The following is a 23,089-nucleotide window of genomic DNA, read 5'->3' as shown; positions in this document are numbered from 1 at the left end:
ATGAAGTCTTTTATAGTGATAGTTTTTAATTGTTACAGTATATTCAATTTTAAGTTGAATTTTAGATTTTGTAAGTTGTCTAGAGCCAGAATAATGTAGTAACATGTAATGTTTTTTCCTCTAAGATAAAACTGGAAATAATGATTTTTCATAAACAGCAAATCCAATTTTCTCAATACTGAAAGTATGGTTGATGGAAGAATCAACTTTGATTGATGTTTTATTAATGTCAATAATGTTCAATTAAATGCTTTTAATATTCATAATGTGCTTTAAGTATTTTTACACGTACCGTGTAAGTAATCATTATTAGCTGCAATAATAGATATTGAGGATCTATTTTGAATTTATACACTTCATAAATTTCACCGCAAACAGAAAAACCTATGAAATACAATGGACATTGAGGTTGAAATCCTAAGCATAATTACAGTGAACATATTCTGAGTATGAATATATAAAAATCCTCTGGGAATGTGCAGTGATAAAGTGTAGCAGCAGCCAAGAATTCTGACAGATTGCAAGCTTATTCTGCACTCTGGACAAGGACTTCTTACTTTATCACAAAGGTCCCAGATCCGTGCAGTTCCATCATTACTAGCAGATATAAAGATATCTTTGGATGGATGAGTTGCCAGGCCCCAAATTTCTCCTTCCATGTGGCTATCAATTAGAAGATTAGATGCACCATTTTTTTCTCCAACTTCAAGGATTTCTCCATCTTTGGTCCCCACTAAAATTTTACCCTGTAGACATTTCAAAGGCACGTTGGATTAGAAAAACAACATACAGAGGATTCTTTGTTCAATATTTTTGTTGTTCAATTAAAAGCGGGGAGAATAGGAAGGAAGAAGCAAAAGAGTACAAGGACAGCAGTCTGTGAATTGGATTTTCTGACACAATTTACAAATGTTTAATTTTTAATTGTTTTTCTTGCTTACCTCTCATGCTATGACCACGTAACCTTAGGTAAATTTATCCTATACAATTCTAATGGTATTGGATCAGTTTATCTCAAAGATGATGTGAAATCTCTTCCTCAAAAATAGTTCCCAGAATTCTCAAGGGAATGGGAATTACACTGCAATAACTGCAATAGATTTTTTTCTCTTATAAAGAAACATATAATAATAAAAATGCATAAGATAATGGCCAGAGGGTTAAAAGTCTTCTAAAAACTGTTGCCAAATTTTAATATCACTGAATGGGAGAGTATTAATTATAGTAAGTTGTAATGAAATTACATTTATATGTAACTATATAGAAAATTGTCCTGGTTCTGCCTGCTAGTTTTTGGAGTGGTGTTTTGCCCTCATTATGCCAGTCAAAACGTGGGACTAGAAAAAACTGCATACTCTGCACAGAATTATTGCGATTAACAGAAGATTTACTGTATAAGATACTTTCAGACAAGAGGCTTTTTTCAGGGGCTGCCCCAGCTCTATGGAATGTTTCAGCACAAGGCCAAGACGATCACTATATTGTTATTATTCTAGAAAGAGTATAACATTACTGTATCTTTTCCACTAGGACTTTGAAGAATAGCTTGTGCAATATGAGGGCTATTACATACAGTATTCTTTCAGTACTTGTGATGTTAAGGTTGTTGGTTTTATGTTATATCTGGAACATTAAGTTTATATGATTATATATTTTTTATATTTTTTACTGTAAGCTTCCTGGAAACTATGATTGGGGTAGCATATTGGACATAATTCAGAGAATACACTTTGGTGTCAGTGGTTAACAGGCAATATGGGTATAATCATATCAAAGGCCACTCACTTCGTCAATTTCTGGAATTACATGGGACGATATCAGTGAGAACAGCAAACATTATATTTCCGTTATGCAAAATGATTGTTTTATTTAGTAATCTTTCTCTATTTTCCACTGTGTGATGCATGCATTTCTCAAAAGCAATTTCAAATCTGTAGTGGGACCATGGTAAAGTCAGTTTGGTCTAGGGGTTAAGGCACCAGGCTAAAAAGTGGGAGGCCATGAGCTCTAGTCCTGCTTTAGCCATAAATGCCATGAAAGAGTGACCTTGGGCCAGTCACTCACTCTCAGCCCAACAAACCTCACAAATTTATGGTGATGGAAAATAGTAGGAGGAAGGTGTGTCGGATAGGTTTGCCAACTTGAGTTATTGATAAAAATAATAAAACTGGGATACAAATAAATAAAATAATAATAAAATGGTAGCATATGTGGATTCTGTAGGATGAATGCTCTTCTCTTGCTATTTGTCTTTATATATCTTTATATTATATTGAGTTTATACACAACTACCTGAAGGTGACTGGGCATAAATATGCACTCAGAATTACCAGATATTCCACCAAGATAGTATTGAAATGATAACATGACAGCACTGGGACAAAAAGATTGCATTTTTCAAATTTTTCTTGAAATATCCTTGCTTGATTGGTGTTTGTAAGTATCTTTCTTGCATTTCTGATCGTCTCTATCCACTGCAGCTATTCAGCTTCCTCTTTTTAAGTGACAATCACCTGTTCAAACTCTTTGGATTCATTTAATACTCAGTATTAACATAAGACTCTGGTAAGGAGAGGAACAGGTAGTACATTTTGTGTGTTTCAGGTACCTTTCCTCGGCACACTGAGCGTACACATTCCACAATCTGTCCGGTCTCAAGTTGAAAGGCTCGGCAGCGCTTCATCTCTTGATCCCATAGTTTTACAGCCCCTCCTTCTTTAGTTCTGAAAATAGAAGAAAAATAAGAAATATTCCATTCTCCTCAAATCTTTACAATCCTGTAATACATTGACCATACAGTTTCCCTTACATCTACGTAGATGTCTGATACCAAGCGGTAAGTAAGGGAATTTACTCTGTGTTTTCAGATGGAGGTAGCAAATACAGATGATGTATGGTGGAAATGCCTGACTGTAAATAGATGATGTATATAGCATACTGCCCTTGGAAACGATGGTTTCAAATAGATGGATGCCAGTATTTTTTAATATAAAAATTTAAACATAGCCATCTGTGAAAGAAAACTTTCACTTCTATTCTGGAGCATTCAAAACAGTTCTCAATGTGAAAAAAGAGGAATGTATCTTCACATATCCTTCTAATAACTATAACTTTAATATATACATAAATACTTCTATGGTTTTTTCCCCAATCACTTCATTCTATTCTTCCTATCTTGTTTTCAGTTCTTTTTCTAAATGGTCAGTCTGAAGTTTCATTTCAGGTCTTTTAGTTTTGCTGACCTAAGTTGTTCAATCTGTATCATGTGAGGTTGCCAATTTGGCTACAGAAGCATTCGCTTTTAGATAGCTGGATTGTAATTAGAACCCAATATAGAACTACCAAACATATTCTTTTTCTCAGCCCAACTACTGTTTTTTGCAGTGCATACTTGGACTGCTCAGGAAGCGAAGGATATTTAAGTAATATTTTTTTCAGTCTGCCATAAACCCTCACACTCCTTATTCTTATTTGGATTTCCTTCTGAAGGATACTTAGCTATATAAGTAACTGCACATAGAAAAGAGTTATAATTCCTTACGGTCTCTCTTTCCCTCCAGTAACTATGAGCCCATCGCGAAGAGTGGTGTACATCGTAAAGACTGGGCCAGTGTGAGCTTTTGCTACAAGTCGAATTAGAAAGTGATCTTTCCACACATAAACATCTCCATTGATGGCACCGGTGAAAGTGAGATTATTCTGAAAGAAACCACAATAATCTGCTTTGTAAATGCTATGAATTATTGGGTCTTACTACCTTTTGATATATTATCAATTCTTTGCTTCATATCCAGTTTTTAAAATAGAGATGGCTCCTCAGAACTAATGTGATTGCTATTCAAACTTTGGTATTGAAACAGACATATTCCAGCAATAAAGACTTTGTATCTAGGATGAATTAAAAAACCGAATACTGGTTTTATTGGCATTATTCTGTAAAGAAAACATCGTATTATCTCTTTATGTTCATTTACATTTGCTCCCGAATACAACATGTTGACCACTGAAATCCTTTCTCATGAAATTGGTTTAATTTTTCTCTGCACAAATCACATAAAACAAGGAGGAGGAGGATGAAAATTACTTACTGCTCCAAATGCCACTGAAAGCATAGTTTGCATTTTGGAATCATCCAACGAACCTATTACTCCTTTTTTATAGAGCAAAGCACTTCCAGCAAGAGTCCAGAACTTCATGTGTTTTACTCCAACAGAAACAAACTGGGTATCAGAATCTGGACGAAACTCTACAACAAAGATCCTCTCTAGGTGACCTCCTCTGCTTGCAATTTTAGCACCTGTCAAAATGAGAGAAGACATTTTAATGTTTCAGAAACGTAAGTAGGTCACAACTGCAATCTGCCATCAGTCTAGAGTAGGCCTTGGGATCCCATTCTTAGGGTGCACATGGCTATTGGGAGAACTTCTATTTTAAAAGTGGTCCTGTCAATAGCTACTTGCCATCCCAGTTATGGTAGTTCTCCATTCATTCCAGCTTCAGAACTGCTGGTACGTAAGTGGGAGAGGCTATTCTACTCATGTTATAAAGGGAAGCAGGTAACAAGTCCTGGAAAATACTGCTTAGCAGGAGTCTTCCTTCTCTTTCCCATCATGTCATTACCACAGACATTGGCGGGTGAGGAAGATTCTAGAAATTTAATATATATATTTTTGCTTTTTAGCTAAATCAAATGTAGTGTATACTGTATATTGTAGTATTTTTCTTTATGATGCTTGTTATAAGAAGTTTCAAAAAGATTGTTATTCTGAAAGGTGCATGGATGAATAAATTTCCTGGGCAACTAAATGGGAAAGAATACTCAAGGGATTGTGGGATCACTGGCCTTTTATATGATCCAGCACAATTCTTTTTATATTCTTATTTCTTTGTGATGTTTCCGAAAAAGTGCAGAGTGATTTTATTCTTTGGTATTCAATCTTTTATGCTACATTATTTTTTTTTAAATATTCTGCTGGATATGGTTGTATTATCATTGTTGTTACTATATCTTCCTTACAGATAGTTGATGATCTGAGGATTAATCTTATTTTAACTGGGGTTTTATTTATGCAGGGACAAATATATTTTTTTTAAAATTTGTTTTTAACTTTTGTATCTTGGTTTTTTAATCACCCTGTAAACCGCCCTGAGTCCTTCGGGAAAGGGCGGTATATAAATGTAATAAAATAAATAAATAAATAAATATATAGCTAGTTAGATACTGTATATATCAATGTAATGTGCTTAAACCTTAATTGACATTAGGTAGTGAAAAGACAGAGAGAAAAGTACAAAAACAGAAATATTTTTTTCTAATAAAAAACAACAATTATGCTACTGTGTATTTAATGTGCAATTTGGATATAAAATTAATAAGAATGAAGATTGGAAACATACCATCCTGCCATCTCCATACTGTGATTGTATGCTCTTGATCAACTCCTAGAGACACCAGAAGTTTGCCAGTTGCACTGAAGTTGACATAGTTCACTCCTTTAGAATGGAAGCAACGCAGCATAGAGAGAGTCTGCTTAGTCATTGCATCCCATATGTGAATAGACGGTGTGGTACCTAATTGTTTTTAATGAGGGAGAATTAAGAAAACATTATTTAAGTTTATAACTCTTCAAATGAAAGTACATTTTCTTAAAAAAAAGTAATTATGCAGTATTGTCAGGCTCCCAAAATCAACAATGACAGGTGGTGATTCCTCCAAGTAGGTTTCTTTATTGTACCATATCCCAAGGCAACTGGACTTTCTTTTGTTTTCCCTTGAGGACATTTCACTTCTCATCCAAGAAGCTTCAGGATGGAAGGCTGAGTCAACCTTGAGCAGTCACTTGGTTGTTGGCACTCTTTCTGGGAGTCAATGGTTTGTCTGTATCCTCAGGGTCACCTGAATAATCCAAATGGGTGTGGAAGCTTCTTGGAACTGCTGAAAGGACTGTGTTGTAAACAGGAAATAGGTGGTGTCATAACTGTTCTTTCAGTAATTCCAAGAAAATTCCACACCTATTTAGGTGACCCTGAAGGCACGGATAAACCTCCATGTGGCCTAAATGACTCTCAGAGAGAGTGCTAACAACCAGATGACTACAAGGAATATAAATCCTTCCATTCCTCACCATTCAGTCACAAATGAAGAAGCTTCTTGGATGAGAAGTGAAATAGCTTCAAGAGAAAACAAAGAAAGTCCAGTTGTCTTTTGAAATAGCACCTTTAGGATAACCATGATCTGGATGACTAAGACTCTCCATGGTCATTTATTGTTCTATACTTATAGAGAAAATTCTCACAAACTGAAGCATCCTATTATTTACATAAAGCATATATTTTAAGACTATTATGGAGGAACTCGCTTCATCCTCTTTTTCTCAGATAAACTATCTGAACTGAGTTACCTCTTACTCCTCTGGAATGCACCACCCCCTCCTGGGAATCTGGCTAGCTATATTCTAACACAAATATAGACAAAACATTAAAGGTAGTCCAGAATTGTAACAATAGCATGGGACTTAAGGTTAGACAGAATTATTAGATTCTATGAAATGATAAATTGTAAGCCGCCCTGAGTCTTCGGAGAAGGGCGGGATATAAATGGAATTAAAATAAATAAATAAAATAAATAAATAAAATGAAATATTTATGGATAAATGCACAAAGAAAGGGTTGATTTGTTGATGTTCATCTTGTATCTCTAAGTGACACAGATACAACAAATGAGCATGAAAATGGTAACTGTATTGACAAGACCTTAAAAAGGAGAAATCCTTACCTGGAAATTCTGCCATATTACCTGCATGATGAGGGATATGACAAATATGGAAGCATCAGGGAAAAACAATAGCTGAAATAAGTTTAGATTTCTAATGCTGAAGTTCTCAACATCAGCACCAGAAAAATATATTGAAGTTAAAAAAACAATAACAACATGAGTATGGATATAAAAAAACAAGCAAAATATTGTTGAATTAGGTGTCCAATATAATGCTTGTAATAGGAAAAAAAGCAAGGTTTGTGCTGATGTTGTATCCTATTATAGAAATAAGAATTCCAATGGAGATGCATATGGAACAGTGTTTACCGCTTCTATCTGCTTAAGAATTAAGGACATTATTTTGAGAATAGGGATGATTTCCCCCCCCATCACCTCTTTTCTTAGTAATCAATTCCATTATTTTACTTAAACATATCAATCAATTAAATCAATAAAAGAAAACATTGGCACTCCCCTTAATGGTGGTCATACCAACCAGGGTTCCTATTTAACTGAAATGTATCATATATTGTAAGAGTTTAATGAGAACAACTATTTGAGAAATATCTAGCATAGGGGACCTTATTAAGAGCTACTCAGAGTTTCAAATAGGCATCGTCACAAAAGCCTTTCCTGAATAATAGCTTAGAAACAGAGCCTGCTCCTTAAATTAATATTGTCAAAATTTATACCCATATTATTATCACTCCTCAAATTTGTTAACAATTTTAGCAAAAATGCTTCCCAAGACCTTAGAAAAGGCTATATTTCAGTGTAGATGCTTCTGCTTTATGTGATTTCCTTACATTGATTTATAATAAATTCATACATTACTTCATTTGTTTCTTGTGTTTTTAATTAAGTAGATATTCAAAATAGCTTAACACTTAAACACCACAACAAGAAGAAAAATTAGTAAATGTTCCACTGCCCAATTTCACATTTCAGCATACAAACAGAGAATGAGTGAAGTTATTTAAAATCTTTTAGCTTAAACTGACTATGGACCTACCAATCTGGCTGGTGGCCACAATATTTTTATATTTTGGGTGTTGGTTGACTGTTAGGCAGAGGATGTCATCTGTATGTTCCAGGTAGAAACTCTGACTTCCTGTGCAGTTCAAAACAAAAAAAAAGATTCATTTTTAAATATCCAATAAACAGAAACTATAAAAACAGTACATTTTCAGATCAGTCTATTTCACAAAATCAATTCATCTAGGAGTGGTAATAGTAAATCCCATTTCTACAAAGTAGCTGAAATGTAATGTAAAGACAGTGTTAGATTCTTAAAATAAAAAACTGCTTAAGGTTTTGCTAACCATCTGCTCATGCCAGACACCAATATACTGTACTTCCATTATTTCCTTAACAATTGAGTTCCAAAGCAGGACTGTGCTATATTCATAACAGGATTTCAGGCAAACAACTTGATAGATATTGCCATTGAGATGTGACAATACTAAACCACAATGGATTAATAATATCATCCAACATGATAGCAGATGAAAAGGAACATATTCAGATAGTCTTCAAATTACAGCCACAGTTGGGACCAGAATTTCCATTATTAAGTAAGGTGACTAATTTTATAAGCTTTTTTGCTAAACAAAATTGTTAAGAGAATCACACAGTCATTCCTAATTTTATAACCTTTTTTGCTAAACAAAATTGTTAAGAGAATCACACGGTCATTAAATGCATTTGGTTTCCCCCATTGACTTTGCCTATCGGAAGCTGGCTGGGAAGGTAGCAAATGACTATCATGTGACTCTGGGACACTGCAGCCACCATAAATACATGCCAAATCCCCCAATTTTAATCACACAACTGTGGAGATGCTGTAACAGGCTTAAGTGTGAGGATTCATTGTAAGTCACCATTTTCAGCACTGTTGTAACTTTGAATGGTCCCTAAATGAAAGGTTGTAAGTTGAGAGCTACCTGTATCTCTTCATTTTTATTCTGATCCCATAGCTGATGCCTGGTGCTTGCAGGCCATTCTGTTTGCTTCTATTACAAATACATACACAATGCTGAAGAAAGGAGTGAAGGCTATTCTTGCAAGTGCTTTACGTATTCAAGGGAATACACACAGTGCTTTCATTCAAGACAATTGGCAGAAATATTTATTATTTAATTTAATTACCTGTTGAGAGATTTTGAATTATGCATGCTGCTGCAGTATGGAAAATAATATCAGCACCATCATTGAGGTAATGAAGGTTATTGCGGCAATCAAATCCACGATATCCAAAGACATGATCTAAGCACAGTTCCTAGAAATAGAAGGAAGGAAGGAAGGAAGGAAGGAAGGAAGGAAGGAAGGAAGGAAGGAAGGAAGGAAGGAGGGAAGGACATAGACACTAAGTGTATTCATTTTTGCTGATGAGGCATGCAATTGCTTAATAAAAACAGTTAAATTCTAAACAGTTTTGATGCAGTAAATATGTATAGGTATATGTACTGTAGAATGTGAACATGGTAATTTGAATCAATAAACAAAGAAAGGCAAAGGCTATATTTAAAACCCCAGTTTAAAGATATAAGTTTCAAAGCATTAATTTCACATATTCCCTTATGAAGCATATTTATATCGCAATACAGATATCAGAAAAAATTGATTATTTAGATGACAGTGCTACATTAATTTACAACAGAATTTACTTTTCTGAAAATAAATTGTTCCTTGGTTGTATCATTCTGGTTATATCTTATATACTTATATTTATATAATTTACCTATATTTACCTTTACAGCATATACCTACATTTAATCCCATGTACCAGGTATGGGATTAAATCTAGGCAACACAAGTATTAACAGGCTGTGCCAATTAACAGATTTGGGTAGCTTGCTGACATACCAACATGCATTAAAACTAATAAAGTTTTAAAAACTATAAAATTGGTAAAGACTAGAGCAATAAATAACAGATGAATTATTTGTAAAAATAACAAAGGCAGGATATAAATAAATTAAAAATAAACTCATATTAGGGGGAGTATTAAAATATCAAAGTATTAACCGGACCTCAACCACTTTCTTTTTTTTGTTGATATTATTCTTTTGCAGTTTCTCGGGTTGAGGAGCAGCTCTGCTGACTGGTGGCCTGAAAAAAAGCATAACAAAATAATGAATAATCAATCACCTGTGAATGAAAAGAAATGCCTTTTCTGGGTCATTCCTTATCTCTGAGTTGATCTACCTATCCTTGAATATGCTGGAAAAAGTCCCGGGTATGAAATTTGTTCCTAGCATGTCCCCACTGCAGCCTCCTAGCCTGCCTTAACTGATTCTCGTTCCTGTATTGTTGTTAAATGACTTCCCTCTCATTAAATGAGAAATTTAAGATCTGGAACATGCCTTCAGATGGGGTTAATATAATAGGGAAAATACAATTTTAATTTCAGTGCTGCTAAGGATGATTTAAACCAGTTTTACTAATGGGTTGAGAAGAGATGATGTCACCGGGACACAAGAGAAAAAGAATATTAACACTGGAGACTTGTTGTCAGTGTTAAGTGTAAATAGGATTCATTCCTAGTAATTGGGGAATAGTAACAAGGTACATCCTTGGTGATATGAGCATCTGTGTCCGTACTGGTATTGTCACACATTTAGAATAGAATGACAGGATCACTGAATCTGAAATGAACTTGTAGATGTTCAAGCTATTCCAAATATTCAAAAACAGATCATGCCAGACAAACCTTATTTCATTCTTTGACAATGTGACAAAATTAATGGACCAGAGAAATGCTGTGGGTATAATTTACTTGGACTTCAGTAAGGCATTTGATAAAGTAGACCACAACCTACTACTAGATCAGATAGAAACCAATTTTGCTTAAAAACAGATTCCTTGTCACCTACTGTATGTGTCTTCATGCAGTCCCAGAATGTTTTTTCCTCTAGGTACAATGTATTTTAAAGTATGAGTCTGAGTATTTTTTCCTGCCAAAAATGTACTTTACTTATGATTGTTTTGTTAGAAAGTAATATAAGCGACGTTTTCCAATTTGTATAAGTAACTTTTTAGGTTTGTGTGTAAGTATATTATATTTTAATAATGCTGAGGATTGCATGTCGGATCATAGTTGCCTTTCATATTATCTGAATTTCTACTGAAGGTTTTGAGGGATTTAGTCCTAAATTTTACAGCCATTGTTGCCACCACCTTATTTTGAAATTAAAGCTATGCAAATATTGATTAAGGATGGCAGGTCACTTATATCAAAGTCTCCAACCTTTCTCGGTTGGCGGACCAGAGGGAAAGGGAGGGGAAAACATTTTACGTACACGCGCACACACAAACAGGGCTGCAAGCATGCACGACGCAAATGGGGCAATGCTAGAGCCCTTGTGACACTTGCTAGTGCCACCCGTTTTTGCCACATCGTGCTCCATTTTCATTGTGCGGCACCGTTTTTGCCATGCTCTGTTTTCACGTGTGCCCCATTTGCGTAGCAGTGGCACTAACACGAGTAGGGGTGAGTGCACACACTGGTCAGCCTGTCCTGCGGCCCGGTGGTCAGCAGGCCATGGCCTGGTAGAGGGCTGTGGCCCACAGGTTGGGGACCCCTGACTTATATTGTTTTCTGTAGTCATCCAGTTCTAGTAATCCTAATTATGTCTAAATAATTTTATTTATTTATTTAATTAAATTTTTATACCGCCCTATTCCCGAAGGACTCAGGGCGGTTTACAGGGCAACATAAAATACAATATTTATTTATTTATTTATTTATATAAAAATACTATAAAATTAAAATAGATTAAATTAATTAAGCCCAACAATTAAAACAATATTAAAAGCTAAAACCCCTTCAGTCCAGGCCTGATAGATCAAAAAACCAGGTTTTCAGGTCCCGGCGAAATGAACGCAGATCGGGGGCGGTCCGAAGTTCCACCGGTAAATCATTCCAAAGGGCAGGCGCGCCCACAGAGAATGCCCTCCCCCTGGGGATCACCCACCGGCACTCCTTAACCGCCGGCACCCTGAGAAGGCCCTCCCTGTGGGAGCGGACAGGACGATGGGAAGTTGATGCCGGGAGCAGGTGTTCCCTTAGATAAATAATACCAATTGGTTCATCTTTTTAAAAGCTAATAATTGTAGTAATAATATTAATATTTATTTTTAATATAGTATCTCAGAGTATTCAGAGTATTTAATTTTTTTGATGTTGATAAAATGGTAATTATTATTAGCAAGAGTACTAGTAGGGACAAATTACAAATTATAGAAAAAAGAAATATCAATATTGTTCTGGGAGTAATTCAAATAATAATTATATCTACCCATTCAACCATAAAATTGGCATAAACTATCTGGTTAGCTTTAAATGTGTTTGGTTGTAAAGAGAGTTTGTGAATTCTATCAGTGCCTGTTCAATTTTGTTACTCAGTTGTTCAAGCTATTTTATAATGCATAAGCTATTTTATATAAATAAACATATATCTAAAATGTTTTAATATATTATTTAAACCAAATTCTATGAGATTCTTAATGTGCAGCAAAACTGGTTTCATTATAAATGTTTCATCCTTGACTTACAACCACAGTAGAGCCCCCGTATTTCTGTTGCTAAGCAAGGGAGCTATTGAGTTTTGCCCCATTTTATGACCATTTTTTGAAAGTTAAGCAAAACATTATAGTTTTAAGTGAATCATGTGGTCATTAAGCAAATCTGTCTTCCCCTATTGACTTTGCTTGTCAGAAGCTGATAGGGAAAGTTACAAATGGTGATCAGATGACCTTGGGACAGAGCAACTGTCATAAATACCTGCCAGTTGCCAAGTGCTCAAATTTTGATCATGTGATCATGGAGATGCTGCAACAGATGTTAGTGTGAAAATCAGTCATAAGTCACTTTTTTCAATGCCATTGTTACTTCAAACAGTCAATAAACGAATGATTGTAATAAACAAATTATATTAGTTAAATAGGTTATTGCAAATAGTATAACCCATATCAAAACTGCAACAAGCCGGTACCCCTTTGCTGACATTTTGAATTGTCCAGATTTTTGCATCTGAGGTCTGGCAGTCTTCATATACATGGCTAGGTAAAAGTAATAGTTTATGAATACAGTCCCTAGAGATAACAACATTTTTTTTAAAATAATAAACTTGAATAGAGAAGTTAGTTTTGAAAATCCAAAACTATTATAAACCTCAATTGTAAATACGACAGGTAATATTTTTATGCTGGTTAATTACTAGAAGTGCAACAATAGTATACCAAAAACAACAGCAAACCAAACAATTACAACTCGGGCAAGATAAAACGTATTCACTTCAAGCATTAGCAAAATACTTCAACACTGAAAGAATTACCTTGATCCCCTTGTAAGCAGCAAATAAAGCCAAGTAAGAAACTTAGTACAGTTCAGAAAAACAGAATGAGACCATTAGAGTAATTCATGCACAAGCTTCTTTTGAGCTGACTGTTCATTCCTTGTAACACACAGCCATGCTATTGAAGCATGCCAGCAAAAGGTAAAACAAAAATTAAAAGAATGCATCAATCCATAAACACAGAAAGGTCATACCCTGACATCTTGGGGGCAAAGTCTGCACTAAGGATCCAATAGGGCAGGGAGAAGGAAAAAGGAAAAAGGAAAAAAAAAAAGAAAAGGAGAAGAAAGGAAGCTTCATCAATGCTTCCCATATACTTCTAGTATATTGCATAAATAATACAGTTTATAGAAATGATTCAAAATATATCAAAATTTGCTTTCTCTTCAAAATAACTTCACATATTAGACAGAGGGAAACCTAAACAGGCACTAGGTAAGGTAATGAAGCAAATCATAACTCATGGGGAATATATGAAACAAGCATTTTCAAACGTATATTTGCCACAACTGTTTTTGAGACATTCAGGAGAATGCTTAAGACTTTATGGCTGGATGTTAAATAAGGAATGGATGAAATGATCTTTAAGGAATGTTAAATTCAATGCAACACAACAAAACAGGAATATTTTTCCAGTGTATTGCTTCAGGTGAAGGTGTGTTTTTTTAAGTGAATAGTCGAAGGAAGCACCTCTCCCATTATATGGTCTCTACTGTCCAGTGCCTTACATTATTTTAAGAAATCAGTTTGATAAAACAAAGGAAATGGTGGCTTATGCTTAGTCCTAAAACCACCAATTCCTCATAAAATGCCATACATTGAACAAGAGCGCTCATTCAATAAGCCTCATTGTTCCTGAAGGCTATGTTTACATTATGTTTTCATTTTAATTCCAAATGAATAAAAAAATATTACAAGCACTTAGGACTTACAAAAGAAAATTCCCAGGATTATTTTTCCTTTGACTAGAGAATGTCCTGTGTGGAAAGTGGCTGAAGTCTTATACAAGTTACTCAGACTTATTTCTGAATAAATGTGTATAGGACACTGCTGTAACACATTAATGGCATCAAGAAAGTCAATTTTTAACTGTCATGCTGTAGTGCCTTCCCCAATCCAGTGCCATTCAGATGGGTCAGACTATGTCTCTCATCACAAGGAGGTTATCCAGAATCTTTGTCTTCAACAGTAATTTTCTTCCTCCATTTGACACCAGGCTCACTAACATAGTACAAAATGAGAGCTCTAAGCTATTGTTCTGATATATTTTTTCTGTCTTTATTCTTTTTTATTTCTCATCTTTTATCATTTCCCCACATATGCTTATTTTCTGTGTGCAGTTAAATTTCATATGTTCCAGTGGATATATATTTCTTGTCTTCATGCAAATGTTATCCTACCCTCTTCTCATCTCAAAAAGGGGAAAGGAAAATGATTTAAAAGAAATATATAAATATTGATTTGCTTAGAAGGCTATTTTCACTGCACATTTACACAAGTGTCTATGAAATTATGAAAAACTATATTTACGTTTAAAAATAAACTTCGTTTTCACAGCTAACCAAGGGGGAATGCAGTCACCAGACTCCATAGTTACAGTTACTGTCACAATCTGGCTCATATTACAGGTAATCCTTGACTTACAACCATAATTGAGCACAGAATTTATGTCACTAAGTGAGAAATTGGTTAAGTGAGTTTTGCCTCATTTTATGACTTTTCTTGTGATAGATGTTAAGTAAATCACTCCAGTTGTTAAGTTAGTAACACAGTTATTAAGTGAATCTGGCTTCCCCATTGACTTTGCTTGTCAGAAGGTCACAAAAGGGGATCACATGATTCCAGGACACTGCAACTGTCATAAATGTGAGTCAGTTGCCAATCGTCCGAATGTAAATCACCCGACCATGGGGGATGCTGCAATGGCTATAAGTGTAAAAAATGTTCATAAGTCCCTTTTTTCAATGCCGTTGTAACTTTGAATGGTCAGTAAATGAACTGTTGTAAGTCGAGGACTACCTGTACTTTTATCTTCATTTTGTAACATCCACCAATTGTCTATGCTTTTAAATGCTAAACAAATAATATTCCTTCACTAATGTAAAATGTCAGGTCCATTTGTCTGTTTAATTCCAATATTTTCAAAATCACTTTCACCAAAATTTAATCTTTCAAAATTACTGTCCCCTTTACAAGTAGTCCTTGACCTACAATTACAATTGAGCCCAGAATTATGATGGTAAGTCATGGTGGTCTTTAACTGAAGTGCCCATGCAATTGCCTCACTTAACAACTACAATCTGTGCTCTCTCTGTTACAATTGTTAAGTTGAGCAAGGGGTTGGGGAGGGCCCTGGGAGGCCTGCTCAGCCCTGGGCCCTCACTGCAGCATCTCTCCAGCTCACACATGACCTGCCCAGGGCCTCCTAGCGCTTTCTCCCCCCTGTGTTCTGCTTACTGTCCCCTGGGTCCCTTCAGTCCACTTTTATTTCTGAGATCGCCTTTGGGAAAGAGAAGTGGATGATCTGCCATGCATGCTTCCTATACAGAAGCTGTTTTGTGCCGTTCCAGGGTAGGTGCCATCTTCCAAAATGGCGCCTACTCCTGAGATGGCACCACATGGCTGGATCAGCTGCTTCTCCTTCCCAAAGAACATCAGAAAATAATTTAATAATATTATAACAGAGTTAGTCTTTTTTTTCTCACTGCAAATATGATTCATACTTACTTGACAATTCCCTGCCTCCAAAGGAAAGCAAGTTAAAACATAATAGAATTATTAATGTTTCCTTTCAGTAATGCATAAACATGTTTGAATGTAACATTAATGTCATTCAAAGAAAAATGCAAGCATTAAAATATTACAAATGGGATACAATGCTTTGCTTTAGCACTTTTCAAAAGGAAAGGACATTATTGGAATAATCTTTATACACTTAGTGTAGTTAAGTCATCAACTAGAAGAACCAAGCCATCTAGGGTAACTAGCTGTTCCTTTGATTCAACAAGAGACTGACTCTCCACAGAACAATTGCTTCAGACTTTATTCTTTACACTCCCCTCTCCCTTTCACTGTCTTTTGGAATCAGATTATATTCCTGACCTTGAACCCATTGCTATGGGATCTATCTTGAGTCTGATTTAACATATAGCTGACTTTGGGCCTCCTGACTTTCGTTTGTTGCTCTCCACCTGAACTATATTTTGATTTTTACTTGACTCTTATCCTCTTGAATGACACTTTGGAAGCCCTTACAAGGTCATGAGAGGAGACAATCAGTAGCCAATGATCATAAGATCAAAATGAAAATTTAACTGTAATATTTCAGGCCATAGATCTGAATACACAAGCACATGCACTCTTTACATAAAAGTTCCTATTGTATCAAAGCTTGCCATTAAACGAAATCACTTGAAATCATCTACGTAATTCTTTCCAGCCCAAGCATTAAGCACAAATATCAGGAATGATCTGCTGCTAACACTGGCTACTTGTGTGATGATGATTTGTTATGTTCAGCTTATTCATTTTCATTTGACCAACATTTGCGTCTGTTCCTAGCATATAGAAGCAGAATGGTGAAAAAACCCTTAGCATACACACTACTCCAGCTAAGCCAGGATCACTACAACTAATAATAATAATTAATAATAATAATAATAATAATAATAATAATAATAATAATAATAATAATAATAATAATAATAATAATAATAGGCTTCCAGTTGCCCTCCGGGTAAGATTCAAGGTGCTGGTAATGACCTATAAAGCCCTAAATGGCATGGGTCCGTATTACTTACGGGAGCACCTGCTGCCGGCATCAACTTCCCTTTGTCCAGTGCGCTCCCACAGAGAGGGCCTCCTTAGGGTGCCGTCGGTCAAAGAGTGTTGACTGGCGACCCCCAGGGGGAGGGCGTTCTCTGTGGGCGCGCCAGACCTTTGGAACCGTTTACCGGTTGAGCTCCGGATGGCTCCCGACCTTCGCTCCTTCCGATGTGATCTAAAAACATACTTATTCGAACAAGCCGGCCTGGTCTGATGGGTTTGGGGTATTTTAATATTAATATTAATTGTATTATTTTTATTGTTATTGGGCTGCATTATTTGGCCACCTAATGAGGAGGAAGGACTCACTGGAGAAGAGTCTAATGCTGGGAAAGATTGAGGGCAATAGAAGAAGGGGACGACAGAGAATGAGGTGGCTGGATGGAGTTTATTTATTTATTTATTTATTTATTTATTTGTTTGTTTGTTTGTTTGTTTGTTTGTTTGTTTTTATATACCGCCCTTCTCCCGAGGGACTCGGGGCGGTGTACAGAGCAACGTATGTATACAGTTAAACAATAGTAAAAAACAAAAGAAACCCCAAGAGCTGTCAGGCCAGGCCGGACTGCTGGAACAGGTAAGTTTTTAAGTCGCGCCGGAAGGTGCGAAGGTCGGGGGCCATCCGGATATCGGTAGGCAAGCAGTTCCAGAGGGTTGGCGCACCCACTGAGAATGCCCTCCCCCTGGGGGCCACCAGCCGGCATTCTTTGACCGGTGGCACCCTGAGGAGGCCCTCTCTGTGGGAGCGCACAGGACGGAGGGGTGTTGACGTTGGCGGTAGGTGCTCCCGTAGGTATTCCGGACCCATGCCATGTAGGGCTTTGTATGTCATCATTAGCACCTTGAATTTCACTCGGAAGGCAACCGGAAGCCAGTGCAGCTCACGGAGGAGAGGTGTGATATGGGAGTATCGGGAGGCTCCCAAAAGTGTTCGTGCAGCTGCACTCTGCACCAGCTGAAGCTTCCGAGTGGCTCTCAAGGGCAGCCCCATGTAGAGAGCGTTGCAGTAGTCAAGGCGAGAGGTCACAAGTGCATGGGTGACTGTACGCAAGGCATCCAGGTCCAGATAAGGTCGTAGTTGGCGCACCAGCCGAACCCGAGTGAAGGCCCCCCTGGTCACAGCTCCTATGTGATCTGTTACTGAAGCAGTAGGCGTGAGCTTAAATGGACTCCAGAAGATGGTAGAGGACAGGAAAGCCTGGAGGAACATTGTCCATAGGGTCGCGATGGGTCGGACACGACTTCGCAACTAACAACAACAACAACAGCTTTTGTATATTTTATTTTTATTGTATTTGCCCTGTACACCGCCCTGAGTCCTTTGGGAGAAGGGCGGTATAGAAATTAAATAATAATAATAATAATAATAATAATAATAATAATAATAATAATAATAATTATTATTATTATTATTATTATTATTATTATTATTATTATTATTATTATTATTATTATTATTATCTATATTATAGAGATAATAATTTGTGAATAAACATCATAGAAGAAGCCTGGACCATATTACAAGCCTATATATTTCTGCAATAGCAAGCCATATTTCTTCAGAAATTCCACAAAGAGGGACATATATTTAACAATGAGTTCCTGGTTGTTTCCCTAGCAACTAAAATTCAGAAGGATGCTTGCTACTGAATCTGGCATTGGAGGAAATATACTTCCTAATCATTGTAACTAATGTATTAAACTCTTCCTCCATGAATGTGATTAATCCCATTTCAAATAATCCATCCTAGTAGCCATCATTCAATTTAACAGAAAATAAAAAGTGAAATTAATGTATGCTGATATTAGGTATAGTTTATTTTTTTAAAAAAATGCTTACTTCATCCATGTATCATTATGCTTCAAATTCAACACAAATAAGCAGAAAAGCAGATTAATTCAAACTGCCATCTGAACTGAAGAAGATTGTTGTTTGTGGGGATAGGTTATGTACCATGACTTCATAAATTCACCAAACATATTTCAAGAGATGTACAGATTTCACATTGAAATGCCTGGAGAGAAAGGTATATTCACCAGATACAGCCTTGAGTATCTCTGTTCTACTTGTTGACTCTTCTAACTAAAAATAATAAGTTAAGAGAAAATTGGCAAGCTGCAGACCAAAACAACAATCTGTAGTGTCATATTTATTTGCAGGAATGTCTTGTAGGAATTATTGCATTTTTATTTGCAGAAATGCATTTACAGGAATGATTAACTGCACACTGAGAACCAGCTTCTATTTATTAAATCAATATTCACTGATTGTGAACAGGCAGGTCTCCTATGGCAATTACTCTGGAAATATGCTTATCACATGCTCCCAAAATTCCAAAACTATTGCCAGCCAAAAATGTTGTCTAATTGTGTTTGACATAATATTCAAACAATATTGAAAGTGTGGTATGACCAGTGCAGCATAGAGTAAACCAATCACTTCCCCCAAATGTTCCAAATTGTTTTACATCCAGAAGAGAGAGGAGGTGGGAAAATCTGTAACTGAACTTGAGAAGGCATCTCTCACATATGAGAATGTAGATTCAGTGACTACAGTATATAGCCTGGTATGAGGGCCTGACAACTTAAATTATGCAAGATGGGAAGATCATATCTCCTTATAATCTCCTAGGGGAGTGACTTTATTAGACAAGGACAGAACATGAAACAACATTCTAATCAAGTCATCTAAACAAAACCAAACCCCAAATTCTATCATCCTAATTACTGTAGACTGTGATTATTTTTCCTGAATGCTAACATTAAAATATTTTTAGGAAGACTTAAAGAAAAGAAACTTTTTAATGGAGAAGATGCTTATGAACTGATATAGAAATAGATGTTGGATAACATTTATTACCCAACATATGAATATGCCTTGCTTTTGTAGATGGCAGAACAGAATGCTTGTTTATAATTTAACTATGATTTTACTGTACACTCTTTAGAATCTCCAGACAGACCCAGGTTACAAAACTGCAAATACATTAATACTTTTCTGGCTACAGTAAAACTATAATGTGTTTGAAAAACAACCTGATCAAACAAACTGTTCAACACTGGTTTTAGTATTCCAATAGAAGGTAGAAGAATTATTTGCTCTAGGACTGAGCCTTAGATAGCTGCTTTATGATTTCTTGCAGCCTGCCTTAGTCCACACCAATCATGTGACAAAGCTGTAGGGAGCCCTCAGATATATCTTGAACCTAAAGATCCCTCCCCAGAGGAATGGTACTGCTCAGTGGTGAGATTCAGCCAGCTTGCCCCAGTTTGGCAGAACCGGTAGCCAATTTTTTGTTGCCCAGGCCCAGAATGGACTTCCGGAAGCGGCATCCACACAGAGAACAACCGCTTGTTCACATATTTGAATCCCACCACTGGTACTGCTTTTTCAACAACACTGATAATGTGTCAGAAGAAAAAAAGACAACTTTGTTATCCTTGAAAGTATAGGTTTGTGCAGAGTCCAACTTGAGTCATCACCAGGACCAGAGATTTAGTCTTCCAAGCTTTTGGACTCATGCTGGAGTCCATCCTCAGGGAACTTCACTCTCTTCAGAATGTTTAGCAATAGATAATCCTGTAACATTATCCTGGGATATGTACGGTATATTTGCCTTCGTTCATATAAGTTTTTATTTCTGACTGTTTCTATTTTTTATTTTAGGTTGTAAGGTCCTACTTCTTTATGTTGCTAATATAACTAACTTAAGACAGTGCCATGAACCTCAACTGGAGAGTTGAAATTTTTCACAATACAGCATTTCTGAGATTCTGCTCGTGACTCTGAAGTGATTTAACAAACCTTAAACAATCCATCTCTCATCTCCATCCTTGTCTTGATACCTCTTACTCCCAGCCCATTTTTCTGGCAAGGGGTTAATCATTTTTTTTCTGGTACAACAGAAACAATCTTTAGGATCAAAGCAAAACTTTGTTAACACAGGTACCTCAAATATGCTAACCTACCGAATGCCAGGATCCATTGCTCCTGAGGGAATTAAAATTTGGGTAAGTCTGGGCTGCTGCTGCTTCAGCTGGGCTGCTGCTGCTTCAGCACTGCCTCATTTTCAACATCCTGTAACCATTTTCCAACCACTTGCTCCCTCCCCCACCCAGCAGCAACCTCTAACCTGCTGGGAAGGGAAGCTTGAGCCAATGAGTCACAGGTCGACTAATGACTGTCCCTTCTTTTCAATAATTGTTTTTATAATCTTTCCCTTAACTTGTTTGTCCTTTTGTCTGTCCGTCTGTCTCTCTATTTGACTTGTTTGCTACCCATCTCTTTTTCCTTCTACATTCATCTAAAACACCCAGCAACAATCAGCTGTCCTTCCTCAGATATTTTGTCTTCCTTCCTGTTATGGTGTTGAGAAATATCCTCAGTGCCCTCAATATCTACACAGTGAATGGTGAGACTGAAAGATCCTAATGTGCCTGGTGTTTATTCCATATGTCAAAAGGAGTGTATATCCAACGCATCTTTGTTCTGCACCAGGTAATTACTGAAAGGATTACTGAAAGAATGAGAACTTCATATTAAAATGAAGATAAACAGACAAAAGACAGGTGTTCTTTGACCTGCAGTTTGATGCATCTTACTCTTCCTAACAATAGAACAGGCCAATTAATATAACATGGATTGTTATCTTTTGAAGGTCATGGCAGGAAAAGGCTATTACCAAAGTTTGTACCTCCACTAGATTAACATTCCTTTCTAGAAAGCATCAAGTGAGCAGACCCATATTGCTGCACTATCAATCAGAATATTCACAGAGGAAAATAGCTGGTCAAATATTTGTTTTGGAGTGGAATTCTTTCTCCAGTGCAAATTCATTCCAAAAAAGGGTAGACAACTTGTGAATATCTACAAAGTAGATTAGTCTGGAAACATGGAAAAAATAAGATCTCCCATTAAAGCATCTTCTGCATGTAGAATTCATATGCAAATGAAACAACTCTGCACAGTTCAGTCCACCTTCAGCATTCAAGCTGTGAGGCAAAGTAATAAAGTAGGAATCACTTTGACAGATCAGCCAATAAATTAGGGGCTAGGATCAGAAACAGCAGAAAAGATATCAAAAAGTGGGATAGCCCTTTTATCTTCAGGCAACATGACAGAGCATTGTATAGTCTCTGATGATAATGTGATTACTGTGCATTTTACAAATGAACCAAATATAGACAATCTGGACCGCTCCTGAAATGAAACAGGAAGATTTACAGTAGGAGCCGGCAATAATGCACTTGGGTGTTTCTCAAAATGCCTGGCTTCCCAGAACAATTGGTTAGAGGCAAAACCATGCCAAAGCACTGAGTAGGGTTACATATACAGTATTCTGAGAGGTACAGATTTACGGCACACTTGCCAAAAAATAAAAATTCACTGCAGTCATGCTTTCAGGGAGATGGGAGAAAAAGACTTGTATTTTGCTGATATATTTAACATTCTGTTTAAAGGTCCTTATTATATTAATTGTGATACAAATCACTCATCTGTTCAGTCATGCAGATCAAACAAACAGATGCTGCAGGCATAGCATATAATTCAGGTGTTAGTAAAAGACAGAATGCAGGCATCTGCAATGTTCACATTTTAATAATATGAAACAGCTATAGACACCGGAAGCACTATCACCATTCTAGCGTGCTTGGGTTAAAAGAACTGAAATCCAGTGCAAAACACTCCTTCTCATCCAAGACCCAATTCATTCAAATTTGCCAAACATAAGATTATATGGCTTACAATTGTCCTGAATTCTCTGAGATAGTCCCTCCACTGATCAAATTACCCCACAGTGTGGGAGCACTTTTCTTAGGATTCCCACAACACAAGATAGTTCCTGTGGCTCCTCTGATAAATGCCCTTTTCCTAAATTACATGGAAAAGCAAGGGGCCGAGAACCAATAAGAACAAGAAAAAAGGAAGAAAAAACAGAGAATGGAGAGAATGGAGATACAGGCCAAAAAAAGAGGGAAAGAAGAAAAACAACAAGGATGGGGAAAGGAGAGAAAAACAGCTGTTAATTATCTTAAATAAATGTACATTATTTCATAGCTTATAATCTGTGCCTAGACCCAGCCTGACAATACATGTGTCATATCAGATAAGGGATGTAAGGAATTGTTATTGGAAGAGGACATCCTT

The 23,089-nt window shown here is 36.4% G+C and overlaps 1 protein-coding gene across 1 annotated transcript in view; it reads right to left on the bottom strand.

The window, feature by feature from the left end:
- The window catches only part of EML6 (EMAP like 6), a gene marked incomplete at its 5' end in the record, with an annotated part of 120,032 nt that overhangs the window by 6,187 nt on the left and 90,756 nt on the right, over window positions 1-23,089 (bottom strand). The window contains 9 exons of the mRNA XM_083359189.1: window positions 558-746; window positions 2,609-2,723; window positions 3,542-3,699; window positions 4,089-4,297; window positions 5,398-5,571; window positions 6,776-6,796; window positions 7,770-7,868; window positions 8,906-9,035; window positions 9,790-9,868. Of these exons, the coding sequence (XP_083215315.1) occupies window positions 558-746; window positions 2,609-2,723; window positions 3,542-3,699; window positions 4,089-4,297; window positions 5,398-5,571; window positions 6,776-6,796; window positions 7,770-7,868; window positions 8,906-9,035; window positions 9,790-9,868 (1,174 nt within the window). The remainder of the gene's footprint in view (window positions 1-557; window positions 747-2,608; window positions 2,724-3,541; window positions 3,700-4,088; window positions 4,298-5,397; window positions 5,572-6,775; window positions 6,797-7,769; window positions 7,869-8,905; window positions 9,036-9,789; window positions 9,869-23,089) is intronic.

The sequence above is a fragment of the Vipera ursinii genome (assembly GCF_947247035.1).
Source record: "Vipera ursinii genome assembly, chromosome: 1".
Lineage (NCBI taxonomy): Eukaryota > Metazoa > Chordata > Lepidosauria > Squamata > Viperidae > Vipera > Vipera ursinii.
This window is presented reverse-complemented; position numbering and strand designations above follow the sequence as displayed.